Source organism: Haliotis asinina, chromosome 10 (genome assembly GCF_037392515.1).
Source record: "Haliotis asinina isolate JCU_RB_2024 chromosome 10, JCU_Hal_asi_v2, whole genome shotgun sequence".
NCBI classification, from domain to species: domain Eukaryota; kingdom Metazoa; phylum Mollusca; class Gastropoda; order Lepetellida; family Haliotidae; genus Haliotis; species Haliotis asinina.
The window spans coordinates 53,447,746-53,475,685 of record NC_090289.1 but is presented as its reverse complement, the minus strand read 5'-3'; the positions used below and the strand labels follow the sequence as shown (position 1 = coordinate 53,475,685).

The 27,940-nt window shown below is 39.9% G+C and overlaps 1 protein-coding gene across 1 annotated transcript; it reads right to left on the bottom strand.

Moving 5' to 3' along the window:
• Window positions 1-1,109: 1,109 nt before the first annotated feature.
• On the bottom strand, window positions 1,110-27,483 carry LOC137297852 (glycerol-3-phosphate dehydrogenase [NAD(+)], cytoplasmic-like). Its single transcript, XM_067829815.1, has 9 exons — window positions 27,332-27,483; window positions 19,726-19,906; window positions 18,859-18,999; window positions 14,226-14,367; window positions 12,871-12,983; window positions 11,288-11,408; window positions 10,423-10,532; window positions 3,818-3,924; window positions 1,110-3,326 (listed from the first exon to the last, which is right to left on the bottom strand). Exons 1-9 carry the CDS (start codon window positions 27,376-27,378, stop codon window positions 3,230-3,232), a joined length of 1,059 nt encoding a protein of 352 aa, XP_067685916.1. The 5' UTR covers window positions 27,379-27,483; the 3' UTR covers window positions 1,110-3,229.
• Window positions 27,484-27,940: the final 457 nt, after the last annotated feature.

Here is a 27,940-nt window from a genome sequence, read left to right as displayed (position 1 = left end):
GTGCACATAAACACTGACAATGGATGTAACAAAATAGATAAGCGCGTCCACAGAAAAGTCCAAATAATTTTTTTAATGCTGATCAAGTAACAATAAGTTATCACTGAGTCTGCTACTAGCCAGGTTATGATATCATTTACACTCTAATTACTGTGATGATCATGATACACAAGACAGTAACACTAACTGAATTGCAACAATATTATAATAATAATAATAATAATAATATGTAAGTGACTGGGACCCCTGACAATTAAGAGTATGAGTCCCAGGGACCCTAAAATACAGGACTCCAGGTATTTCCCTGTCATCATCATCATCATCATCATCATCATCATCATCATCATCATCATCATCAAACATGAAAAGCACACTTAACAAGAGCATAATTTGTGAAACAAAACAATAACAGATATTAATCAAAATATATGTAATTCATTGATCCTATGTTGAGTACAAACAAATCACACTATGCATACACAGAAAAACCTAAACCAAAACTTGAGCAATTTAAAACATACACATACGAAAAGTCACAAAATGTTGTATTCTTTAACCAAGAATGTCCCAAGTGAAAAAGTATTTGAAACAAGAAACTGTTTGTACTTTAACCATGGATCTTTTTAACATGTGCTTAAACACATGTGTCTGACAACTCATTAACAATGCCATACTCTGATAATGTTCATAACTAGTTACCCTGAAGCCATTTGCTCCAGTAAATGCAGACCTGCTGAAGAAACAAGGTGCTCAGTATTCTGTTTGAAGTAGAATGTCATTCATGGTGCACCATTTTGACTTGATTCAGGTATACTTGAGCTACTTACAGTTTCCTCTTCCTCCAAGACACATGAGGAGCATCTTACTTGACTAGCTTTACCCAAGACCTTCACAGCACACTCAAGGAGGATACAATCCCTCCAGTAATACACACTCACATTCCAGATTTGTGCAATGGGGAATATACTCTCAAAATGTAATTCATACAATGACATTATTTAGATTAACCATAAACCATACTATTATTTATTCACTCATCTTCCAAAAAAGAACAAATGTGTGAAGTGAAAAAATAATTCAAATATGATGAGGAAGGTAACAGTTCTCACTTTTCCTTCACCGGTAAAACTGTCTGAACAACTTTTTGTTGATCTTGTCACTCTCATTATGCTACTCTAAATATGCATTGTCTCCAGTAAGCAAAGTAATCATGTAGACTGTAAGAGCCTGCTTTAAAAAGAATCAATAATGAATGCCCATTGCATATATTCAAATAACAAGTATTTTATAGAGATGAACATCTTAAAATCATAAATATACAATTACATTTACATTTACATCAAAAATATATTCAGCATATCACAGAATGCCCATGATCATTTATGCTGTGGCTCTGGCAGATGTGTGTAATCATGGACAACTACTTAATGCTATGTGCTTATCACTGTCTAGTGTACATCTTCAGCTAAGAGACTACAGAGTACATTGGCCTCAAAACAAACATTCATACACATACTAAAAGAACAAATGACGTATTAGGGACTATCATAACATCTCCATATAAGTCATGCATGTTGAATTACACTGCAAGCAGCAAACAAGAGGGGTCAGGAAACACAAGACAAAAGAACTTGGCACATGAATGTCCACTGGCCGACTGTCTGCCGATGTAATGCTGAGATAAAGACATCTGCTACATGATGCGTCTCCTGTTTGACCAAAGTGTCTGCACAGAAGATGTCTCTGATTAGAGGATGTCTCTTATTACACCCTACCTAACATTTCTGAAATCCATCTAGATATTTACCTTCTCACCATACACATCCACTACAGTGCACAGACATATGTATGTATCACAAGAGGGATCATACACTCATATTCCAGAACTTACGACTTGTGGTTCAACAAATATATCTACCTAGAGTTTATGAATGTACCTCACAACTTTCAAATGCAAAACCTTAACCCTGACCCATGGCCAGATCTGAGGTAGCAGTTATATCGACATATTACAAGAAAAAATATTTCATCAAAAGTAATTGACAATTGACCAGACACAGATATACAGATTATCTTTCATGCATGCACGAAGTGGTAATCCCACGCTGTGCTGACCGCCACAAATCACTCAGGCAAGATAATCCCCAAATCCGACAAAGCTGGTACACGCCTCCGTATACATGTGCAAGTAATCCACAGACCTATTCCACATGAGCAGTCTTTGTTTTACAACCATTAAATAGTGTGCTATCAATACATGGTCTCACTGGTAGCATCACCTTGTAAAACAGGGCCCTGGCATAACTCAAGACATATTACAATGGCCAACTGACTCTAGCAAGATGACAAGATGTGTATCAGCTATCCTCTGACTGCCAAGTGAACTACTAGAAATATGAGCTAAACTTGAAAAGAAAATTTAACAGCCCCCAGATAACACTGAATCGTAAGAATGTGACCCAAATAGTAGTTCCACTTTCTGCAACTTCAGTTACAGTTTTTGAGTCCAGGATGGCTGATTTTACTGAAAAAGGTTGAAGGTTGTCCAAACAATCAACTGGCAGTTTACTGGCAAGCACAATATACTGGACAAAAATAGTTTCGTATACATGTACCTTTTGAAATTCTGAATGATCTGTTTGCTTACTGACACACTGATAAAATATCAATCCTAACAATGCCATCCCTAACTTACTTTGTCCAGTATACTAGGCCATTCAAGTTAATGGTGAAAGTCTTCATAAATATCTTCAGTCTGGACATAAAACAAAAAGAAACTGTTTTCTTTAATTCTGAGATGCATTACAACAAGTGAACCTATATCAGTGTTTTCAAAACACAGTTTGTCTTTGTTCCTAAAGATCTGAGTGGTGCTTAACTCTTGTATATGTATCCAGTTAACAACTATTGGTAAGTGTAGAGTCTTCTTCATAATCAACAGTCAGTCACCAGGAACTGTGACAAAAAGGATGTAAATCTAAATGTGATGTCATAAGCAACATGGGGATCAAATTTAAAATACTGAACAGAATCAACAAAATAAACCCTTTTTTCAATATTTCTGCTCATGATTTACAATAATCATGAACTACAAAATTTCACAGGAAATCCAATCAGAAGAAAGCAGATTTTGTTTTCAAGGTATTCCAGGAGGTAGGGCAAACAATTTATAATTTTGATGTATTTCTTTTCAACCAAGGTGATGAGGACAACAAAGACATCAATACTGCTACATGTGTTCAGGATGGTTCTTCAAGCAGTCCATGAAGGCCGACACCTTGACCTCCCCCTTACATATCCTGTGGATGGCTGTGAACAAGGGGAATCTGGAACAATACAGTACTTATTGTACAACAGTTCGAAGACAGAAACAATGCTATAATATAACTGACCAGGGTGGGTGAGTGATTATTGTGTTCCTTCAGCATTATCACAGCAATATGACAGCATTTAGAATCAAGCATGGGTCTTTGGCATGGAGAGCTAATGCTTAAACCAAGAGGCTACCCTACTACCCCTGACTGGACAAAGAACAGTACACAGTATGTCCAATGAAAAAAGATCTGTTTCCATCACATGAAAGCAAGAATGCTGTATGATGTTACCAGAGCCTCACTATCAAACAAGGGCGATGAGGTAACATGGAGGCTAAAGCAGTCACTCGTCAAGGCCTGGCTTTGAATCTACACATGGGCACAATGTGTGAAGCCAATTCCTGGTATCCAAGGTCATGATAGTGCTGGAATATTGCTCTAAGTTGTGTAAATCCATACTCCCTCACTCATCCAAGACCAAAGGGGAAAGTATACTGCTGTACCTGCTCTCCATATCCTTGTTTTTCAACATGTAGTTGACCTCGAAGGCAGTGGGGGGACCTTGCAGCTTCTGCCCATTCAGCATTTCTTTCTCCAGCTCTTCAATTGTCTAAACAGTAAAGCATATAACATAAACCATCAAATAAATTGGGTCATAAAATCAGTGTAAGGCAACCGCAGGCCTAAAGCAGTTGATCTCAGTGAGCACAGTGAGTGTGTGAGTTTAGTTTTACGCCGCTTTTAGCAATATTCCAGCAATATCACGGTGGGGGACACCAGAAAATGGGCTTCACACATTGTACCCATGCGGGGAAATCAAACCCGGGTCACAGACATGACGAGCAAACGCCTTAACCATTAGACTACCCCACCGCCCCAGTGAGCACAGAGTGTTTGATGTATGCCTCAGCATAATTCTACATTTCATATTAGTTGCAGTGCAGGGAGGTGAAGCAGCCTAGTGGTTAAAGTGTTCGCTTGTCACACCTAAGACAAGGGTTCGAATCCCTACATATCTCATGTCCCTCACCTTGATATTGCTAAAATATTGCTAAAAGCAGTATAAAACCAAACTTACTCAGTCGCTCACTAGTTGCAGAGCATGTGTATCTAATCAATGTCACAGAGCATGTGTATGTGATCAATGTCACAGAGCATGTGTATGTGATCAATGTCACAGAGCATGTGTATGTGATCAATGTCACAGAGCATGTGTATGTGATCAGTGTCACAGAGCATGTGTATGTGATCAGTGTCACAGAGCATGTGTATGTGATCAATGTCACAGAGCATGTGTATCTGATCAATGTCACAGAGCATGTGTATGTGATCAGTGTCACAGAGCATGTGTATGTCATCATTGTCACAGAGCATGTGTATCTGATCGATGTCACAGACCGAACTGAGCACCCTCGCTTGAGTGTCCAGCTGATATCTCTTACCCACATCAGGAAAATCAAACCTGGAGCGAGAACCAACAAGGAGAAGGTTAACCACCTCCTTAACCAGAGACGGCAGGATAGATGACTGGCAAGTAACACAGTTTTTGAAGTGCAACCAAAAACCACCTACAGACATGTGCAAATATATATACATATAAAACACAGGCATGGGCAATACAATCAGCAGTGCTAAGCATTATACACTAACACTACATGTGAAGGATAACGCATGCACACCAAATAACTACTGAAGCGTAACTTAAAAATGTAATTTTCTGAATAAAATTGATATTATTTTATGCTTATCCTGACTCATGCTAACTGCTTATATCCTCTTCCCTGGCGAAGGTAGTGGAACACCTGAAATCCCTAGAAGTTCCCTTCTAAAAAGAAGCAGACATAAAATACACTCACTCATGTGTAGCCGCCCTTTTCCCGGCCATGCTTGTTACTTTCTCCTTGTATATCGCCTGACACGCAAATGCTTACAGAATCCAATGGAAACGGCGGTGGGTCAGGCCACGCTGGATTCTGCTGGCTGTCAAATACGTCCAATAATTCCACCCCCACCCCCAAACGGGAACTTGTAATGGCGATAATATGGTACTGCTCTTCTAATATTAATTGTAGATTCTGGGGGGATCACATCCAGTCGAACTTGTCTTCATCCGAAGTAGTGTAGCACTAGTGTAGCCAAGGCTCTAACTTCGTGTGGGTTGGAGGCTCTCGGAGGATCCAATCCTGCTGCTTTACAGGCCCTCTATATAACAGCTCTGATCCACACTGAGATAGTGTTGCGGGATACTTCCGTAGGTGTCTCAGTGGACTTACGGATAAACAGACGGTTGAACCGTTGATTTCTGGACTTAGTACCTGCGATGTATATCTTCAATGCTCTGACTGGACATAACGATAAATGTTGAGTACCTGTGGTTCTAGTATTGAAGATAATGCCGGTATGTGAAATCATCTATCCGGCTGACCTGGCAATTGATTTTTCGCAATAAAATCCCATCGTAAACCCAGAAGGGCTATCTGTTGATTATTTGCATCAAAACTTGTGCGGTTAAAGTCTAGAGCATGAATTTCTGACATTCGTGCAGATGTAGCTAAGGCAACTAAAAGCAGCGCCTTCCGAGTTAGCAGTTTGATTGAGGTCCGATCAAGCGGTTCGTACGCATCACTTGTGAGATGTTGAAGTACGATGTTTAGATCCCATGCTGGAGCTCTAAATCTACGCTGTTGATCTTCCAACTTGAAAGAGCGTAGCAAGACAAGTAACTCAGGTACTTTAGTCAATTTGTTTCCTGTTTCCATGGTGTTGACTGAGCTGAGAGCTGCCAAATATGTAGATGATATAGAACCTTTCAGACCTCTGACTGTCGTAGGTGACATAGATATTCTGCTATTTGCGCATATGTAGCCTTCATCGCCATGAAACCTTTCTTCTTGACGTATGTCTCAAACCGCTTCCATCATAAAGGGTGCAAGTGGATTTCCATAAGGCTAAAGTAACTGCTTTAGCTGCTCTCGCTGAGTACCCTGTGTTTTAAACAGTTTTTAATACGCTCTACACATGAAGTTGGAATACAGATTTTCCGTGTGCCTGTTTCGTGTGTGGGTGAACGAGAAGATTTTTCCAATCTGGTAGTTGTAGTACTGGTTGGCCTAACTCTTCTATGAATGTTGGAAACCAACGTCTCATTGGCCAATACACAGCTGTTTATATCTGGCCCAGGCAGGCTCTTTAGTCTGCCTTCTGCTGAGAGCGAGGAGAGTGATGAGTCATGGCTTGCGCATGCATGTACTAACTGTTGCTATGGCTGGCATCATCATTTACAGATGGCGGCCATGTTAGCAACCCTTTCCATCTGAAGTTTAACTCACACTATTTCTCCACTCTAACATTGTTTGTATTAACATAATTGGTGTTATCTTAACACTTTACTTTGTGGCAAACCATAAATGAAGATTAATGACTGTCTGTAGAAATCTTGACAAGGGAGGTCACAGTAAACAAACCCAGTCTGGAATCCTGTAAAACTGAAAAGTATGTTTAGTTGAAGTGTCACAATTATCTTATCTGGGTTTTCTACAGGAAACTGTTTACGCTGTCGTAAAGCCTCAATTACCATCTTTCAGACGAAATTAACACAGTTTATTCAAGCAGGGTTTGTTTTCACATGAATCTATCGCAAACATAGGTTTCATTCATACAGTGTGGCAGACAGAGTATGCTGTTTGTTAAACATTCTAGTAGCACTTCCGAGAAGGTTTGAAGCTGCATTTTGTGTATTCTATATGGAGCAAGTTTAAGTGTTATTTTCGTTGGAATTTGTACTCAAAATGGAAAGAATATGTGAAAATCACTTTAAAAAAACTGGAATTACTGTGCCGAAAATGTGCTATTAACTGCAGTGGATGGATTTATCAGTTTCAAAACAGTGAGTCCAAATTCCTTATAATTTTGAGGCCAAATACCCTGCTTGAATATGACTGCATGACTGTATTGGTAGACTTAGATAACACACTCAATGTGCATATATACTGAATTGCAGTTAAATCTCTACAAAGACCTCTTAAAGCGATTTGAAAATGAACAGATTCTTCTTATTATAATGTTTTGAAAATGTCCGGATTGTCAGCTTTCTGTCTGAATAAATCCAATACATACATACATTTCTTAAACAATAGTAGATAGCAGTGATGTATGTGACAACCTTGACCAAATTCCATTGTATATTAGTGCCTAAAGGGAATACCCGCAACACAAGTGCAGGTTTTATAAAGCATGTGCGGTCTAGATCAGGGCTCAGGAATGTACAGTCCAACCGCACTGCCTTGTCTCTCTCTGCCTTCCTGACTCAGCCAGCCACGCTGTGTGTATCAACTAAGATGCCTGGTCCTAAACAGCTGTGAATAAGGCGCGGCCAAAGTTTTATTTTCTCGATGACTTTTGGTAGCAGCACTGGAGGGGGAAATGCAAATGCGTTTAGTCCTTCCCATGGGATGCTGAGAGCGTCTGTTGCCCAGGCTAACAGATCCAGTACTGGGGATACAAACATGGTTGTCTGTTTGTTGAACCTTGTTGCAAATAATCTGCGGCGATCCGAACGTCTGACTGATTAGTTGAAACGCCTCCTGATGCATCCACTCTGTTGGTGATGGACGAAGAGGACGAGACAAGGCATCTGCCATAATGTTGCAAGCTCCTGGTATGTGACATGCTTTTATTTGGAGATTCATACTATCGACTAGATCAAAATGTCAGGTGTAGAAGAGATGGCAATCTCGTTGACCCGTTTGTTTAGGTAAAAGGCCACTGTTGAGTTGTCTGTGTGTATCATCAGCAGTTCGTCGCCCAGTGATAGATCGATCGCATGAATGACTGCTTTCATCTCCAACTGGTTGATATGAGGAGCTTGCTTGGTCCACATCCCTGCGGCAGAATCTGATCTCTCTTGTTGAGATGAAGATTTAAGAATTGTTGTAACGGACGCAGCTGTATTCTTCCTCTTCTGGTCATGTCTTGTGCTGACGTTAGGAGACCCAATACACACTGCCATTGTCAAAGTGTCAGCGGAGAAAGTGATGAAACGAATCCCGAGGAAATTGAGATCTCATTGAGGTTCTAGACATAGCCCCGGAGAAATGCCAGACATTTCACTGGAATGAATCTCAGCAGACGTAGTTAACAAATTACCTGAATTTAAATCACTTGTTTTAGACATGACGAATGCAAGCCGACGGTGCTTGTCCCTAGCACAATTATTAGAAGAGCATACGGCTTTGCACGTCTGGCAAATTAAATGAGGATCAAACGCCGACAGCCGCAGTCTACATAGCAGACACTTAGTCTCAATTGAAGAAATACATGCTTAATCAGACATAATTATGACAAATTTGATAACATATAATGCATACACAAATCCAAATACCGTATATGAGCAGAATTTAGTTTAAAGACCAACATAAAGAAAGAACTTATTGCCGTATCAGGACCCTCAGGTGCCTCCAGCCACCCACGTCGGGCAATAAGGAGAGAGTGACAAGCATGGCCGGTCACATGACCTAGGCCCGGGAAAAGGGAGGCTACACATGGGTGAGTGTATTTTACGTCCGCTTCTTTTTAGAAGGGAACTTCTAGGGATTTCAGGTGTCCCACTACCTTTGCCAGGGAAGAGGATATAAGCAATTAGCATGAGTCAGGATAAGTATAAAATAATATCAATTTTATTCAGAAAATTGCATTTTTAAGTTACGCTTCAGTAGTTATTTGGTGTGCATGCATTATCCTTCACATGTAGTACTATTGTATAATGTTTAGCACTGCTGATTATATTGCCCATACCTGTGTTTTATATGTATATATATTTGCACATGTCTGTAGGTGGTTTTTGGTTGCACTTCAAAAACTGTGTTACTTGCCAGTCATCTATCCTGCCGTCTCTGGTTAAGGAGGTGGTTAACCTTCTCCTTGTTGGTTCTCGCTCCAGGTTTGATTTTCCTGATGTGGGTAAGAGATATCAGCTGGACACTCAAGCGAGCGTGCTCAGTTCGGTCTGTGACATCGAATCAGATACACATGCTCTGTGACATTGATCAGTCAGGATAAGGAAAAATAATGTTACAAATAGAAGCTAGTCCCGGTACTACCTAAACTTACTTATAATACACTAATACAACACTAAACATTGAAACTCCTTAACAGGATACAATGATAAAGTGAGCATAGTGACAACTCCAGTCCGCCATCTCAGCAAGCATATGGCGAGTCAACAGGAACTAGAGTGAGTGAGTTAATATTTAACGTCACATCGGCAATATTTCAGGCATACCATGACGACAGGAACTAGAGCAAAGTTACAAGTTATGCAAAGGGATAACTCAACTCTGTTGAAGGACGGTTTGTCAGATTAACGACCGCATGGAAAGTGATGTATGACGTTACAGTCAAGAGTTACCTGCTCTTGTAGGTATGGGTCTGTGAGATGCGAGTGGTCTCACAAGACAAAAACGTATATTGTTTCAACTATTGTAGGGATTGAGAATGGCCATTTAAATGCTTACATGTACCCCAAGGAGGAATATATGAAAAAGAATTCAACATATTCGGGAGGGGATGTCAATATAATAGCAAGTTCAAGTATACAAGCCATTAATTGTTTTATTCCGTATCAGTCTAGTGTAAGAAATACTCTGATAGTTACACAATCAATTATTCAAGGTTACTGTATGGTATAAATGTGTATTATTTCACAAATGGCATGGGAAATTTGTTTTGACGGTAACTGTTACAGTTAGTTGTCAAAAATAATCTATTTAGACTGCCATGATTCCCTCCCGCCATGTTATATAAAGACATGATAGGAGGCAGGAAATGGGATTGAGACATCGGTGAATAGCTACATAATTAAGTAGAACATCTAATACTGTTTCATTAATTTAACGCACAACAGAATAATTTTGTAAATACTGCTAAAATATTGCTATAACTGTTCGCTAGCCAGAAATGATTACAAGCCAAATCATTTGTTACAGCAATATAAGTCGATTTCAATACCAATGGACAATTTGTTTTAATTGTGGGCTTGTAGTAGTTGACGGTTAGTAGCCCAGAGGGTCAGTGGCACTTTCAGCTTTAGGCATCCATGCCCATGACTTACCTTGCCTGTCTTGGCAAAGGCTTCTGCTACTCTCCTGTTTCGGCCTCCGTAGCAGGTGGTGACCAGGTCAGCCACTCCACAACTCTCTAAGAAGGTGCCCTGAGAGGATCCTAAACAATCACATCTCAGTTCAACATTGGGTGAGGCTGTGTGCATGGTGTTTGGCAGCATAACATGTTGCGTGGCAACATTAATGTAACAGAGTGGTCAACAATGGCAGACTTTGTGACTTTTATGCAGTGTAGGCAAGGAGTGGTTGACATGGCAGACAATGAGTCATTGTGACTTTAATGTAGGCAAGGAGTGGTTGACATGGCAGACAATGTGTCATTATAACTTTCATGCAATGTAGGCAAGAAGTTGTTGACAATGGCAGACAATGTGTCACTGTCACACTGATTTAATCCAGACAAACTGTGGTTGAAAATGGCAGACAATGTGTCATTTTACCATTGATAAACTATTTCATATTTGTTTTTAACATTAATCTCAGTTTAATACTAGTTCAGCAGTATATATAGTTTCTGAAATTTACCTTATGACCTTGTTATTTGTTTACTAATCACTGTGGTAATCATATCCTGATTCTTTAACGTATGTTTAACAGGGCTTAGAGCTATCTAGAAGCTCCTTACCTGGGTGGAACACCTCACAGAACTTGACCATCTAAAATCTCCTTACCTGGGTAGAACACCTCACAGAACTTGACCATCTAATGTCTCCTTACCTGCGTAAAATACCTCACAGAACTTTACTATCTAATATCTCCTTACCTGGGTAGTACACCTCACAGAACTTGACCATCTAATGTCCCCTTATCTGGGAAGAACTCCTCACAGAACTTGACCATCCAATATCTCCTCACCTGGGTAGAACACCTCACAGAACTTGACCATCTCCATCAGCCCGAGTCTGATGACAGCTGCCTTGGTGTTGTCTCCATAGCCGAGACCGTCAGCAAAGCCAGCTCCTACTGCCACGATGTTCTGTTACACAAAAACTGACTGATTCATCACATGTCTAACAGTGTACAATAATCCTTCTAGGTCTACGCACCAACAGAAGGATTTCACCCCTAAGGGTGGATGTGATGGTTATTGTTTCATCAAGTTGAACTCCTCACAGTAATCATTCATTTTGCTAAAATGAAATTCATCTTTCTGCTTGTCAAAATTTGAAACCATCATCTTATCCATTAAAGTAACCTTGCTGTGAACCATGAAAATGTAATCTTGTTTTCAAATAAGTTAATATTCATCACAGGCAATACTGATCATGTGACAAGTCAGTACTAGAGTTCAAGATTAATGTCAACCACATGATTTGACAGAGTTACATTGAAGGATGACTACTATTTTATTTTTTATGTATTAGAGACAGGTAATGCCTCTGTTAATCCCTGAACAAACTATGGATGTCAATGTATATTCACTTCATTGGGTAGAAGTTGGTGTAGATGGTCATCTACCAAACTGATCGCAACTGCAGTGAATCCTACATTGGTGAAACCTCAACACCAGTCACCATTATCATCAAAGAACACCAGGCCTTAGTGAGGAGCAAAGACTCAAATCTGCCATAGCTGACCATCTTAAAGCCAATCCAAACCACAACATCAGATGGAACACCACCAAGCTCATCGAGAGGAACAAGACTGACTTCAAAACCCTAAAACTACTTGAAGCTTTCCATATGAAGAAGATTAGGCCATCCATTAACAGGGAAGAAGGATATTTCATCCCCAAGCCTATCACCACTTGCTCAGTTAATTTTCATGTAACTCTGCCAAGCTATGGTACATTTACCCTTGTGTCCATCACAACTCCACTGGCTTCCCAACAGTAAATTATCACCCATGTATACACCTATGTTCATCACTCCATGCTGGCTGCCAATCAACATCCTCAATCCCTTGTTTATACAACCATCTACATCTTCTACCAGCTTCCAAAGTTCCATCTACCTACCCGAACCTCTTCTATTGCATCAACTCATTTTCATCTTATCCCTCATCTCTTGTCCAAAGATTTCATGTACATATATCATTCCCAGATGAATTCCCATGTATCACTTGTTTGACAACGACATTAGAATTGTTGACGAAATGTCGCCTCTACAAAATAAAGAAATAAAGTTCTACATCCACAAAGATAGTCTTCATCCTTCATCTGCCCAACTTCTAGAATGCGAATCAAAGAAGTGAGGTTTAGACTGACATGCATTGTTTTATAAAGGGATTAAAGGAGGCACTACCCACCTCTAAGGCAGCAAAACCACATTTTGAAGTAATAATACCAATGTCTTTACAAAGGAAGTTGTACATAACAAAAAAAAACAACTGTGAAGACACTGATTTCAATATCTAAAACATGGCCAATAACGCTGGCACACGAAAGTAAGCAACAGGTGAAAATGCCCTTCCTGCATGCCACTAAACTCTCACTGTACCTTCAGTGCTCCACAGACCTCCACGGTCTCCTCATCTTCCACCACCACAATGCGGAAGTAGTCAGTCTGGAAGACCTCCTTCAGGATGGCTCCCAGTGCCTTGTCCTTACACCCTGAAAAGATATGTTTCGCCTTGACTATCATGAACCTCAGATGTACACAAGGTCATCTTGATATCTTGGTCTTTGCCTAGCGAACCCTAGCAAACATAAAATATGGAATTTTCAATTTTAGTTTTCCTGGCCATACTTGTCCGGTAAGCTGGTAGATGGAAACTAACAGACGAACAAGGTTTCTGACATTTTCAATATCACCATCATAGATCGCGAAAAAGAGTCAAAAATATGTAAATATATGACCCGTGAAGGTCCCGGAGTAGAATAGGCCTTCAGCAACCCATGCTTGCTATAAAAGGCAACTATGCTTGTCGTAAGACGGGATCGGGTGGTCAGACTCCCTGACTTGGTTGACACACGTCATCAGTTCCCATTCGCACAGATTGATGCTCATGTTGTTGATCACTGGATTGTCTGGTCCAGACTCGATTATTTACAGACCGCCACCATATAGCTGGAATATTGCTGAGTGCGGCGTAAAACTGAACTAACTCACTGTCAACATATAAGCTATGCATGTCTACTAGGAGGATCGCAGCAATGACACACGTATATTGTTACAAGAGTGTATTTTCTGAGTGATAGTTATTATGGGTCACATTTCTTATCATAATTGTTCAGTGCTATTTTCGTATTTTAGTGGCAGGCCTTTAAGGTAGCACTTCAGAGTTACCTCCCTTTCGTATGTTTGACTTGTCGATTGCGAAACATGGCGAAGGTTCCATGTTTTGCTGGAACATCAGGAATAAGTGGCTGTGTATATAAAGGCTGGTTGGTGTGTTGGCACACAGACACACACAGATAATTGGAGTAAATCAAACTGCCTGCCTTTGTCAACGCTCCACCTACATGACCGCTGCCTGACCGCTCGCCGTGTTACATTCAGTTTTACTGTTTCTCACTCTCAAACCAAGACTTTGGTGAGTTGACATTACAACCTCTATTGTGAATCTTTGTATGTCGCTTTTGTTTGCTCAAAATAAAATAACTGAATATTTCAGACTGGTCTGTGTTATATTTTGCTGGTTCTTATACCTTTCGTCATGGCAAATTATTAACCATAACAATGTACAGTCAAGACTTATTAATCCGACATCATCCATTGCACATCAAGTTGGACTAAATAAATGAGACAAGTTACATTAATTCAATTTATTACAAATAAAACCGTGGGATAGATTTGATTGTCGGAAAAAACAGAGGTCGGATTAACAAGACTTGACTGTATATGCTACTGACCAATGGTGGCTTCACAATAGTCTTCCTTAGCCACTTCATTGGCAATGTTGGCTCCCATCAAGATGGTGCAGGGGATCTTCAGCATTTCTCGGATTACATCTGAGATAAGCAGGATTCCTCCTCCTTCAGCCACATCAAAGCCCTGTTATAACAACACCTGTCTGTTAACACACTAACTCAGTGCGGAGATTTACATAATGTCAAGTTTGGCAACCCCAAACATCGGAAAGAAAACATCAAAGCCCTGGGAACCCAATATTTTTTTTAAAATATGCATAAAAGACTTGTTGGTAAAAGTTGAGTCCATAATTCCATAATTCCAAACTTGCATTCATAATTTAGCAAGTGCCCCCCCCCCCCAGTACAAAATAGTGAAAGGTGACAAGAAAATGATGATCGTTTGTTAAACAATGTTTTCAATCGGGAGTCCTAAATTATGAGACACATCATCAGAGTTGGTCTGTCGATTTCATGTGGCTGTGCAAAATTTGGTTTTGTTGCAGTTATTAGATTTTGTGTTAGTGAGCAATTCATCGGTCTCAAATGGAATCAAACGGACTGTACCCATCCAGTACACAATCTGTTCAGTCAAGTGGTTGTAATCACATGCCATCATGTCACTGCGACAATAAAAGATTTTTTTTAAAGATATGTATATAAATTTTGAGATGACCCCCGCAACTTGAAATACTTCACAGTAAAATATATCTAGACAAGACCATACACTTCGGTGTCCCCCACCCACCTGCTTTGAGGATCACTATGCTACCATCGCACGCAGTTGGTTAAAACTTCATCTAAACATAGTCGTGGGTGATTGGCCTATCGTTCACCACCCATGACACTTACCAGTTCTTTATTGTTATTTCTACAAGTCGATTGAAAGCCAATTTTGGCCCTCAACTAAACATTCTTAACACATATGGTGGATGATAGCAAGGACTATAAGGCCGCATGAATGAAGGGTCTGTGGTTTTGATTACTACATCTCTCTCTCAGGTATTGGTTATGCAGTAAATCAAGTTATAACTTACATAAAACGTGTCTTACATTGAATTTATGTGTAGAGGTGATAATCACTGGAGGCACTTACTTTTAGAGATAAACTGGTGTAATGAGTTAAGAATGTCACTATTTGCTAAGGTATTCAATGTGTTCTTACCATACGAAGAAGTTTTAACATCATATCCCTAAATATAAACACTGAGTTGTTCTTAAATACTGACATCAAAAAAGGTATTGAATAACGTCTACGTCTTAAAGACCACATGAACACTTCGATGCTTCTGATATATATGTGATTTACATTTGTCTGCATTTAGAGCCCACCAGCCAAGCTTGAGGCAACAATGAATGATTTGAGGAAATCTAGTCTCAAAATTTTAATCAAAGGAATTGTGAGTTTCTGTTGGGTTTATCATGATTACAATTTTATTCAGGGAATTAGTATTATAGGTAACCACTGAGAGTCTCCCTAAAAGGTTATTTCTAGAGTAAACAAACTAGGAGTAATCAGCTACACAGGTACAGTACATTACAAAGTGTACGGGTGCTCCATTATATGTTTTTGCTCATCAGCCGTCAAACTGGGTGTTATCAAACTGGCAGTATAATGGGTAGATACCATTTATTGTACGTAGACTGACTTGGTCAACACCTAGCTATGAAAGTAGTAAGTTGTCTGTAACACCTGTGAGTGTTCGCTCTCTTAGTAATGGTGCTCTAACGCTATGGAACTCAGAGTCAGACTAACAACATCCCTTGATTCCTTCAAATGTGCCTACAAAACATTCCTGTTGAGAAAATGCAACAAATATATCCTCCAAAGCCCTTTTATGTACAATTATCTTGTAGCACTCCCATTACCTTGATACATAGAGCTCTGAGCAGACACTTTTGTATAGAATCCAGCATGGTATAAATACACATATTATGTTTTACAGATTGAGATAGAAATGCAGCAGAGAGGGTTTGGGTGATCCTGGCACAGTCAGGCTGGTCAAGCTCATCATCAGCTCAGGGCCCTCGCCCCCTATACACGCAGCCCAGACAGCGAATGGGACTTCTCCCAGGAAACACTGCCTAGTCGAACCCACCAAGAACTTTCCGGAGAATATGGAGGCTTCCCAACACTGCAGCCTTTTGCATTACCCAGATTGTCAGAAGGGCTGTGCTCCCGGTGGAGAACCCGGGCACTCTCCTCATCTGCGCCAAGAGATCAGGAGGTACCAAACCAAGAGCACCGAGAACAATGGGGAGCCTGTGTACTTGGGATGCAAGTGAGACATTTCAAAGGCGAGGTCCGCATATTTATCATGCTTTTCCTGAATCTTGCCAATCACATTGCTGTCAAAAGGGACAGAAAATTCAATGATATAAATAATTTCATTGGTTTTATCAAAAAGGACAAGATCAGGTTTGTTGGCTGGAATTCGTCTCAGGCTGTATATTGGCCTATTCCAGAGAAGTTTAAAAGCATCATTTTCCTGGACGCCCTGGACATGTTCAGGGTCATACCATGGATGGACCTCGGAGTCAAAGCCACAGGCATGGCTGAGACGGTAATAAAAGCAGCGAGCCATGCCATCATGTCTTTTAAGATATGCAGTTTGTGCCAAGGAAGGGCATCCACTGACAAGGTGTTGGACAGTCTCTGTAAATTCATTGCAAAGACGACATTTCATATTGATGTTTTCTTTAAGAATCACATTCTGGCGATTGCGAGTGGGAAGTGACTGGTCCTGAGCAGCAAAAAGGAAGCCCTCAGTTTCACATTTGAGACCAGCCGACTTCATCCAGGCGAAGGAGTCGGTTGGATTGCTGTTCTGTTCCACACACTGCATATACACACGATGCAGTGGCTTCTCAGACAGCTTCTCCACAAAAGACCGACTCTGGGCAGACTTGGTGAAAGACTTCACCTGGTTTACTCCCATCACTGTACCGTCCAGCAGTACATCACCATCAACAAAATCAACTTCAAATTTCAAATTGTGTCCAACAACCTTGGCACGCTTAAAGTAGCTGTGGAATTCCTTGCTTTCATCATGAATCTTAACGTGCATCACCAGAGGATCATCTGACAAATAAATATGTGCAAAAGTACACAATAACATTCTGTCATGAAGAGCTTCCACATTAATCAAACCCCAACCTCCTGAATTGATTGGCATATATAAACAATTAAGAGAGGAACGAGGGTGGTGTGCTCTGTTATCAGACATGATCCTTCTGGTCAGGCGGTCAAGACTCTGGATGTCTTGTTTTGTCCAATCAACTACACCAAAGGAATAGGAGAGGACTGGCACAGCAAAGGTATTGGTGGCTTTGACCTTGTTTCGAGCATTTAGCTCTGAACTCCAGATTTTCTTTAAACGAGATTTATACTCGGCCCGAAGTTTATCTTGAATCTGGGCATTCTGGAGCTTGTCTCGAACTTGCATTCCAAGATGGGTGTAGGCCTGATCTTCCACAAGATGCTCAATAACTCCTCCCCCTTGTAACTTGACCGATCCATCATTAGTTACCTTGCCACGTTTCAGATGAAGAGTATTACATTTGTCGAGTCCAAATGTCATGCCAATATCATTAGAGAAGGACTCGACAAGGAGAACCTGTTCTTTCAATTTGGTCTCTCCTTTGGCAAGGAGCTCGATGTCATCCATATAGAGGAGATGAGTGAGAGGTGTTGGGGATCTGTGCTGAGGAGGTCCGGGATGGTACCCTTCCTCCCCGTTGAGCAGGAAACTCAAAGCATTTAGAGACCTCCAAGGAGTCCCCCTGAAATATTCCCCTTCTGATTGGAATAGATTCCGAAGTCTGCACCTCTCCTTGCGAGTACATCTCAAGTTGAGTCGACCAGCAACTCATTAAAGACTTGAGTAAATCAAGTAGTCGCTCAGGGAGGTCAATACACTGAAGAGACTTCAGAATCCATTTGTGAGGGACAGAGTCGTATGGCTTTTTGTAGTCTATCCAGCACATGGAGAGGTTGCGGTGGTATGTTTTAGCCTCTTCCAAAATGATTTTCTGTACAAGAAGTTGATCCTTGCACCCCCAACATCCCTCGCCCCCTTCTGCTCTCTGTAAATTATCTCATTGGAAGAGCAGTAACATGACACAAGGTTTCACAAACACCCTGTGAATAATTTATATTGAGTATTTAGACATGTGATAGGGCGGAAGTTTTTGGGATCAGTCAAGTCTCCTTTTTCGGGAAGGAGTATTGTGCGACCTTTGCAGAACCATGGAGGAACATCACCTGTATCCACAAGAGAATTGAAACAGTGAAGGAGTGGTGCTTGGAAACAGGGAAACAGTTTCCAATACCGGTTTCGAATGCCATCAGGCCCTGGCGCTGTATTAGATTTGGACTTCTTTATAACAGTCTTCAGGCAATCTGGTGAGATGTAACAGACAAATGACCTAGTTACTTTCTCATGCATTGCATGGTCATAATCACTGACCCATGGTGCCTCCAGGTTACAGTCGCCGGGTACAGACCACAACTGTTTCCAGAACCTTTCACTGGCAGCCATGGGAGGCCGTTTATCATGCTCATCAACACCACTTGTCTTATTATTATTATTATTATGATCATTATAAGTATCAGCTGACACATATGGTTGCTCACCTTGATGAGAGTGACCGCCACAGCCCCCTCCTTCAAGTTCCCTTGCAACTGTTTACACACGCCACGCACAAACTGGTGGGGCAACACAAAGATGAGAATATCAGCATCTGCAGCGGCATCCTTTACATCTGGGATGGCGACCTACATCAACATGAAATCAACATGTTACCATGGTTACCATAATCAGTGACTTCACATCATAGATACTTGTAAGAGATGACTAACCATATCTGGTGCTCACCTCTGACAGAGCTGACACTTCATAATAGCTATATATGAAGTTTGATCACTGTATTGTCTGGTCCAGATTCAATTACTTAAAAAACATCGCCATAGAGATGGAATATTGCTAAAATGATTGCTATAGCAAAATTGCCATGCTTCTGTTGAACTATAAACACTTCTAACTGCAAAAAAGTTCCACATATGGGTAAAGAAAGAACACTCTATCCAAAACATAGCAATGGTAGTGACAGAACATTCAATACTCATAACATAGTATCCTTGGCATAAATCCATTGACGCTGCCTGAACAGATCAATATCTACCGTAAAGTCCAGAAATGAGAATATACTACATCTGTAACACGAATATAAAGTTATACCATCAAAATGGTCTGCAAGTTGGTAAGGGATCTGCCAGTAAGTAAGGCATCTGCCAGTGAGTAAGGGATCTGCCAGTAAGTAAGGCATCTGCAATTGGGTAAGGCATCTGCCAGTAAGTAAGGCATCTGCCAGTGAGTAAGGCATCTGCAATTGGGTGAAGCGTCTGCAATTAGGAAAGTTGTCTGCAAGTGTATAAGACATCTGCAAGTGGTTAAGGCATATGCCAATGGGTAAGGGGGTAAGGCGCCAACAAAGTACATACCACATTTTCAGGAAGTTTGATCCCTGGCAGGTACTTGACATTCTCATGATCATTGTTGATCGACTCGGTCAACTTGCGGCCATTCACCATCTCCTCAAACACCCACATGCGAACCTCTTTGCTGAACATATCAGTCTTCTCCAATGTATTGTTGCCAACTATCTTGGCAATGGCTGACCCCCTGAAAACGTAGAATTCAATTTGAGTCTCTCAGCAAGTTTCAATAGGTTTGACAAGTACTGTAAACAGATGACTCTCAAAATGAAGGTAACTGTAACAGCTGCTTCGCAAGAGGTAGTTACTAACTGCAGACTAACTGGGTGCCCCACCATATTGCAGTAATTGTTACTTCCTCTGAACAGTCATCGAAAGTTTGTGTGAACATAATCAGTTCATTGATAATGACAATACATAAAAAAATTAAATTATCAAACCCCAGACCCTCTTATACCACAACTACTCTCAGTCACATTCCAGTGATATCACTGCAGCATTATATCATTGAATTTGGATATCAAGGACAATAAGTGAACTATCTTCACATTTTCAGAATCAGCATTAATAAAAGGTTCAACATTAATCACTTTAGTTCATCTTAGCCAAGTCTAAAGCAAAGCTCTGTTCAAACTTTTCTAAAGCCTTTTCAAAAGCAAAAACATAAAATGTTCTTAAAAGTCATATACATCCCGTAAAATGCTCAACTTCAAGCTTTTTACCATCTACTTTATTACCTATTCAATTCAATGCATTCTGTAATGCACACTCATATAAAAATGCATGGAAACATTTTCACTTTAAATATTAGATTCGAGCACATGAAATTCAATGGAGTATTAGTAATCTTGTGTTTCAATTCATACCCTACCTACCCTCGTCTATTCAGGTCACTTGACAATAAAACAATACTTTATTGCAAGTATTATCATAAGTTTGTTACAAAAATGTTTATTCAAAATGTTACAGTGGTCAGAAGGACTGGTTATGTCTAATTATTTCTGAAACTGAAAAATTGAAGCATTCAAAGATGAATGCTATTTGAAGTAAAGCATATGCTACAACTTTAATTCCAATCAAATTCCCTTAATGCTCAGTCCTGTAATCAAAATCAAACAAGTGTGAATAACATCTCCACCTATCACGGTGATATTAGACTTCTCGACAAATGGAATCAGTACATGTGCGTTTCACCTTCTGTCAAAGTCACTGTGACTCATTTGTACATTCAGTGAATCGAATCACATCCTTTCACCGAGTCAGTTTGTATATGCAAAATGGAATATATCCTCGCCAGACCAGAAATAGTCAACACTGGATAAAAATGCATCACTGACTACTAATTATTGTTAAAACACAGTGGTTGAACTTTTAATGAATATTAACAGGAACACAGCAACATAATTAGAGCATTCTTCAACTACATTAATTACACTGCAAGATAGAAAATGTATTTACACATTTAATCCACCGCCAGCATGTTGCCACATGCAATACAACACCATACTGAACGCATGTGACAGGCTGTAATGTATTTATTTGTTAAACTTTGGATTGCGGTTATTCACACTATTCATATGCAAGGGCCTAATGCATGACTGGGCTAGAGAGTAATTCCTGGAGAATACAAATATATGTATCTCTGCTTCTTTTCTCATGGGGGTGGGGGGTGTGTGGGGTGTGGATAATTAAAAGTGTGTGAGCAAGAACATGTGTGGTGTAATAAGAAGGTGATACCCTACAATTGGCAACGAGGATTAATTTTGTATCCTAGAGCAGTCGAAAGATGGTGACATTCGGTTCTATCAAGAAATATAACGAGGATGAAGACGGGTCATAATACACACTAACACAGAGTGTCTGTCACAATATTTCCAGGCTAATGGGACAAAGGATGAGAAGAAGAAGAGAGCTATATTGTTGGTAGTGAAACATATTCTTTAATGAGGAATTCAGTTGCTCTGGCGAAGCCACGAGACAAGAAATATGCGCAGCTTGTGGAAATTGTGATGAAGAATCGGAATCCCCCACATCATATATTGTGCAAAGGTTTCACACGCGCCATAGGAAGGACACCGAGTGAGTGAGTGAGTGAGTGAGTGAGTGAGTGAGTGAGTGAGTGAGTGAGTGAGTGAGTGAGTGAGTGAGTGAGTGAGTGAGTGAGTGAGTGAGTGAGTATGTGGCAGAACTCAGGAAATTGCCTGAATTCTGTAAGTTTGGAACTTATTAGATGATACATTGAGAGACAGACTTGTTTGTAGCATAAATGATGAAAGAATTCAGAAACATTTGTTTAGCGGAAGATTCCTTAACATTTGAAAGAGCATGGGAATTGGCAGAAGCAGTAGACACCACAGTTAAGTATACAGCCGATTTACAACTGCCTTCTGGGAATTCTACACCTACCATTCATCATGTAAATCACTAAACTCAAAGGGAGGGGGAGGAAACTATTCAGGTAACACCCCTTTTCACTGCAAAGGTAAACATTCATCATCTGTTAATTCTTACAAAGATGCAGAGTGCTATATTTGTCGTCAAGTGGGACACACTGCTCAGAAATGTAGAAACAGAAATCAGGGAAAGCCATGTACTCCCACTAATCAAGGTCCAGGCAGAGGTTGAGGTAAAGGTACATATCAAGGCAGCCGGCCACGATGGTTCACAATCCAGAGGTAACAAATTTTCTTACAAGTTAAGAACATATTCTGGAGAAATGATAAAGGCAGTAGGAGTTTGTGTTGTGTTAGTGAAGTGCCATAACCAGTTTCTTAACCTGCCTCTTCATATCACTTAAAGAAAACATCCAAGTTTGCTGGAAGAAACTGGATTAAATGGCTCTTCGGTTTTAACCCAGGGATATTGCGAGGATATTTACTTTAGATCAAAACAAAATGGTGGTAATCAACCAAATACAGAGTCTGTTGAAGCGTCTGAGGAACTTCACAGCATTGTGGACAAGCATCCAACCATGCTTTCTGAGAGGTTAGGAACATTTTGGGGGTAGAAGCAAAGATTTATGTGGACGCTGAGGTAAAACCACTGTAGTTTAAGGCTCGATAGGGGCGTTGTGTTTCTGTTATTACCGCTGAACTACCGATATCGTTGCAGCTGTTTCGCGAGTGGGCTGCGTTTGTTTACATTTGAGATGCAATTCCTTCAAATTTGCCGTAATTCCTTCCATTACTTAGGTGGGCTTGGACATACACATTTCCATTCATGTTAAAATGACTGAGGACAATATTTGTAAAGGTGTGAGCTAACTGAGCATCAAACTAGTACTGCAACAGCCCTATGAACAACCTGGATAGTGCATATCTGTGTAGACTAACAGCTAGTCTCTGAAATGAACATCTTTTACTTTAAAAAAAAACGTTCATAGTGAAAAAAAATGATATAATGAAATGGAGCCCTGAGACTTTCTTCATTTCCTGATGCTGTGAAAATCTAGACTTGCCACATTTTCTAGACTTGCATGGGCTTTCTCGGATATGTATACTTCAGGGTCTGTACAACAGACTAATATCTGTGCCTCTTGTGCAGCACTGTCAAAATTCCACATGTTCATTAGCACAATGCGTACATGATTATCCTTAGTTGGAAATCACAAAACTAAGGTAAAGATGCTTGGGCTGGCAAATGATTTGAGGTTCTTTAATGTGTGGTGGAAGTCAGCTTATTTGTTGCTTCACACTGCAGTCTGCTGTCTCCCTGCTATATAGCCTCAGTCTGTAGATAATCAAGTCTGGACAACATAACCCAGTGATCAGCATCATGATCATTGATCTCGGCAACTGGGAGACAATGACATGTCAGCCAAGTCAGTGAGCATGACCATCCAATCCAACTAGTCGCCTCTTACGACAAGCATGGGTGGCTGAAGACCAATTTTAACTATTATGTTCATGGGTGTGTGAGGAAAGACATGCATTACGGATACTGTTGAGCTCTATCTTTCTGTATGGTTACCAATGAAAGGAATGTACACATGCAAACTGCCCTTGAAAATTGAGACAAGCAGGATAAACACTATCTACATTTAGAAAAAGGGGGTTCAACAGTAACACTATCAACATACATACAAACAAGCTTTGAAACAAGAGAAAAGCTGGAGCAACACAATCTATACATAAAATGGGGTCAAAAAAGGTAACACAATCTACTGGGTATGAAAGGCAGGTCTAAACACAATTTATACTCAAAGACTGCCTTCTGAAACAGTGTAACAAATATTTTTCGACCTTCTCATAGTACAACTATGTTTCACAACTTGAAAGTTGAACTTGAACCCAGTCATTAATCAGGTGCTGTGGTACATGTGCCCGCCTTTCACTGACCCACTCCATTATAAGAGTCTGTGCCCGCTAAGATAAGCATGAAACCAAACCTAACAAATTTCTAACTGTGTTAAATAAAAAGCCAGGCCTAGTCACAGAGATATCATACACCAAACATGTTAAAATACTTTTTTTTTGTGAAAGCATTAGATGCTTTTCTCATGACCTTGACCTGTGACCTATTTATGACATGTGCCAAATGATTACTTCAGTACCATACTGACAGTGTTGCTAGAAAGACAGTGTCAATTCATAAGTAACAGTCATAAGAAACCTAACACTCAGTAACAGGCATTGCTCTAAATTCAAAACATCCTACAAGCAGTCCTATTTCATGTAGCTGGTAATGAGTAACATTCAGCTTAAATGCTAGACAAACATTACATGTACTCATTGTTCTGTCATCCTGTCATTTAAAGGGGCCTTTAACATAAGTCACACATTCACCATCTCAAAAGATTAAATGACTAAAACACTTGAATATACACATGCATGTGCATAGCTAACAAGCAGTGACTTGTTTACAGCCTTGACCTACCAGAAGACTATCTGAACGTAGTTTCACCAGACTACATATCAACATCCAATGGGTTAAGTCAACATACCAGTTGTGTTTAGGCCTACGAGACTTGTCTCAGTGTTCATCCAGTTCAAATGTGATCGTGGATGTGGGTCAGTTATAACTTTTCTCTGTGCTGATATGGTTGAGAGTACTCAAAGAGTCACTTCAATGTTGTCAACAGGGTATACAATGCCAAAAAGTGCCATTGCCAGGCAAACAGTTCAAATTTGGGATATTTTCAAGTGCATATTTTGTTATTTTTTGGGTATTTCAGCCATTACTGAAGCAATGCATTCTATAACTTAAGGAGATTAGAGCATACATTTCTTCCACTGTGTTGCCATATTGCAGAAATATTGTTTATGTGACAATGCATGTTACCTCACACCTCACAGGTTCTTACTATAGTTAAATGAAATAAGATTTGTGAAATTCACACCTTTGATTTTTTACCGACACTTGTGGGAAACATAAAACATAATATCAGCCTTAGAGTACATCTAGATAAATCCCTTTATTACACATACTGTAGAAGGTCATAAACTGTAACTGGATTACATTACTGCTGCATGTGCCCATGTTTGACAGATCATAATGCACCTTGTTACTGTGAGCTTATCAATATCATACGTGGGTGCAAAGTCCAATCACCTTCACTCAAGTATTGGCATGAAAAGTTCTTGTCACACAGGCCACTGGTCAATGAGACTAAACAACAGGGCAAATAGGAATATCTCAATAGCAGTTCTTTATGTTACTCTCTCATAACTTTATCTTCATTGTTTATCATCAGCTGCTAAGTATGTAGTCAGTTAACAGCTCAAAGAAGACTAAAGGGTCTACAGCTGACACTTCTAAAGAACTTTGAATATGAATTAAGTACCTTGCCTCCTTTATCAGAATTCAATGCACACATCCTTTTGCTAGGTGTATAAGGTGCTTACCTGTTTCAATGAACTGATTATCTAATGTAACTTGAAGATAACACAAACACTTTTCCAAGTGTTTCCTTCGACAATGTGCCTCTTAGTAAACATTCATACACTGATCACATGGGAAATCAGACACTTAGAAAGCCCATTTACCTACCTTTGTGGGTTACAATAATTTGTGGATTGCGGTAATTATCATGCTATCTCGTAAACTAAAGTTCAACAGACATCATGAAGCGGTCCTTTGGATGTATATACAATGCCATGCCTTGCTGACAAAATGTTTTAATTCTCTATATACATATATATACATAAAGTCTAATTGTCCAGCACTGTGATAAATAACCCAAGATCACTAATGCCACCAACACCAAAATATGTATATTTCTTACAAAATGTCAAATACGAAAGATACCATTAGCACCAACCTTTCAATATCTGGTCATCTGCCTTCCTAGATGTCAGTACTTACAGCAATGTTCTGTCGTACATAGCGGTACAAAGTAACTGACTACGTAATATACGAAACATGGTGACATTACATTTTTTGTGCATACAAATGGGGGATGACTGCAAATGGCTTCAGTAAACAAACATTTCATTAACAGGTGGAATATTAGGCATTTTCATTTTACAGAATCAATGAATAAAAGTAACAGTGAGTATACAAAATGAAATCATGCTCTTACAATATGATTTTTGCTGCTCATTCCTTATATCCTCAAATCAAGGTTACGAGGTGCAATTTTGTCTCAATGGTTAAAAAGCACACACTGGAAATGTACTGTAGAGATATATAGATTCTTTCTTCATTAAACCAGAAACGTTAAACACAGATGGCTTTTCACAAAATTCCTGCATGTTATTCAATACATAGTTATATACATTTGTTGTTCAAACTCCACTACAAAATCAAATGCCAAGATTTTGGACACTCAGCATCAGATTGCTCGTACAAGGAATAGTAGACTTGAATTTTCATTTTTTTTAAACGCCCGTGGAATAAACTTCATACTTTGGTCTTGAAAATACCAAGCTTACAAACATTCACTTATCAAACTTTCTGATTTACATAACTATCAACTGGAAAGATTCCAAGTGCTTCAGATACATTCATATATCCTTAACTTTCAGTCACATCGTGGACATTTTGACTGCATTAGTTTAGCAGACAGTCAAGTCACAGACAAAGTAAGGCTTTACACCATCGATGATCAACATTCCTAGCACCAACACGACTTGGAAAACCAGAAATGGGCTCTGTGTCTTATTTGGAATCACTCAGCTAACTTGTATGTTGCTGGCAAACGCTTTAGTTTAACTACTAAGCTACCCTGTCCTTATAGTAAGCAGAATCCGATAACTGTTTTCAACATGAACGCTGTAAACGTGGAGTAGACTCTGAATTTTGCCGTAATACAAAAAGTAAGAAAAACTGAAAACTTTTTTGACAAGTCTCCCGTCTTATAGATAAATCCTACCATGATAAAAAATGTTTTTCTTATCTCGTTCATTACAACCTTTGCACCCGAACCATCTAAATTTGAAACCGCCAACCACATGACAAATGTTTATGTTCAATGCATAGTTACAGATGTAGTTAAATGTAAAAAAATAACTTGACACTGCAAGTTGCACGAAATCCCAGAAATTCTTGCTCTGCCGACAGTGCCAAAACAATGCAACTCTGGTAACATCTGAGGTTGCCCTGTCATCACAAAGTGGTGCATACATTTGCAAGTGTCAATCAGATGAATATTTACTACATAGGAAGTTCTTACCAATTTCCTGAACCGACAATGCATATTTTCTTTGATGATTCTGGCATCGTGCAAACTGTTCGTTCCTACCCTCGCCTGCTCTCAACTGCTCACACGCGACTGCTGAACACAATTCACTGTGACCCCCGACCTTAGCAACTGCCGCCGCCTGTCGGTGACAACGTAAGGCGATAGGTAACTCTAGCTCAAGTATAAATTGCTTACCATATTTGAAAGGGTGACCGCAGTTTTGTCACATAAGCGTGGGATATTTCTCGCAACCAGAGGCGCAAAGGATAGGTAGGAAGGTTCACATTGTTAGAAGCTAATTAATCGAAGAAATGACACGACATCTGTTATTTCACTGTTTTTAGCGTGCATAATGTTCTGCAAAGAAATTACTTTCAATGAGGGAATTCATGTGTGTTTATTATTCCCGTAGTAGTAACAACATCATCAGCCGCTGCCTCCATCTATCAGGGCCATATTGAGTAGCAGGATAAGGATGGTAGAGTGGAATGGGACCAACGCATGCTGGGGTATGAATTTAACCGAGAGCCGCGATGCGGTCCTATACAGTCAAGACATGACAGGGCATATTTAGCAATACGTTTAATAACCACCATTACC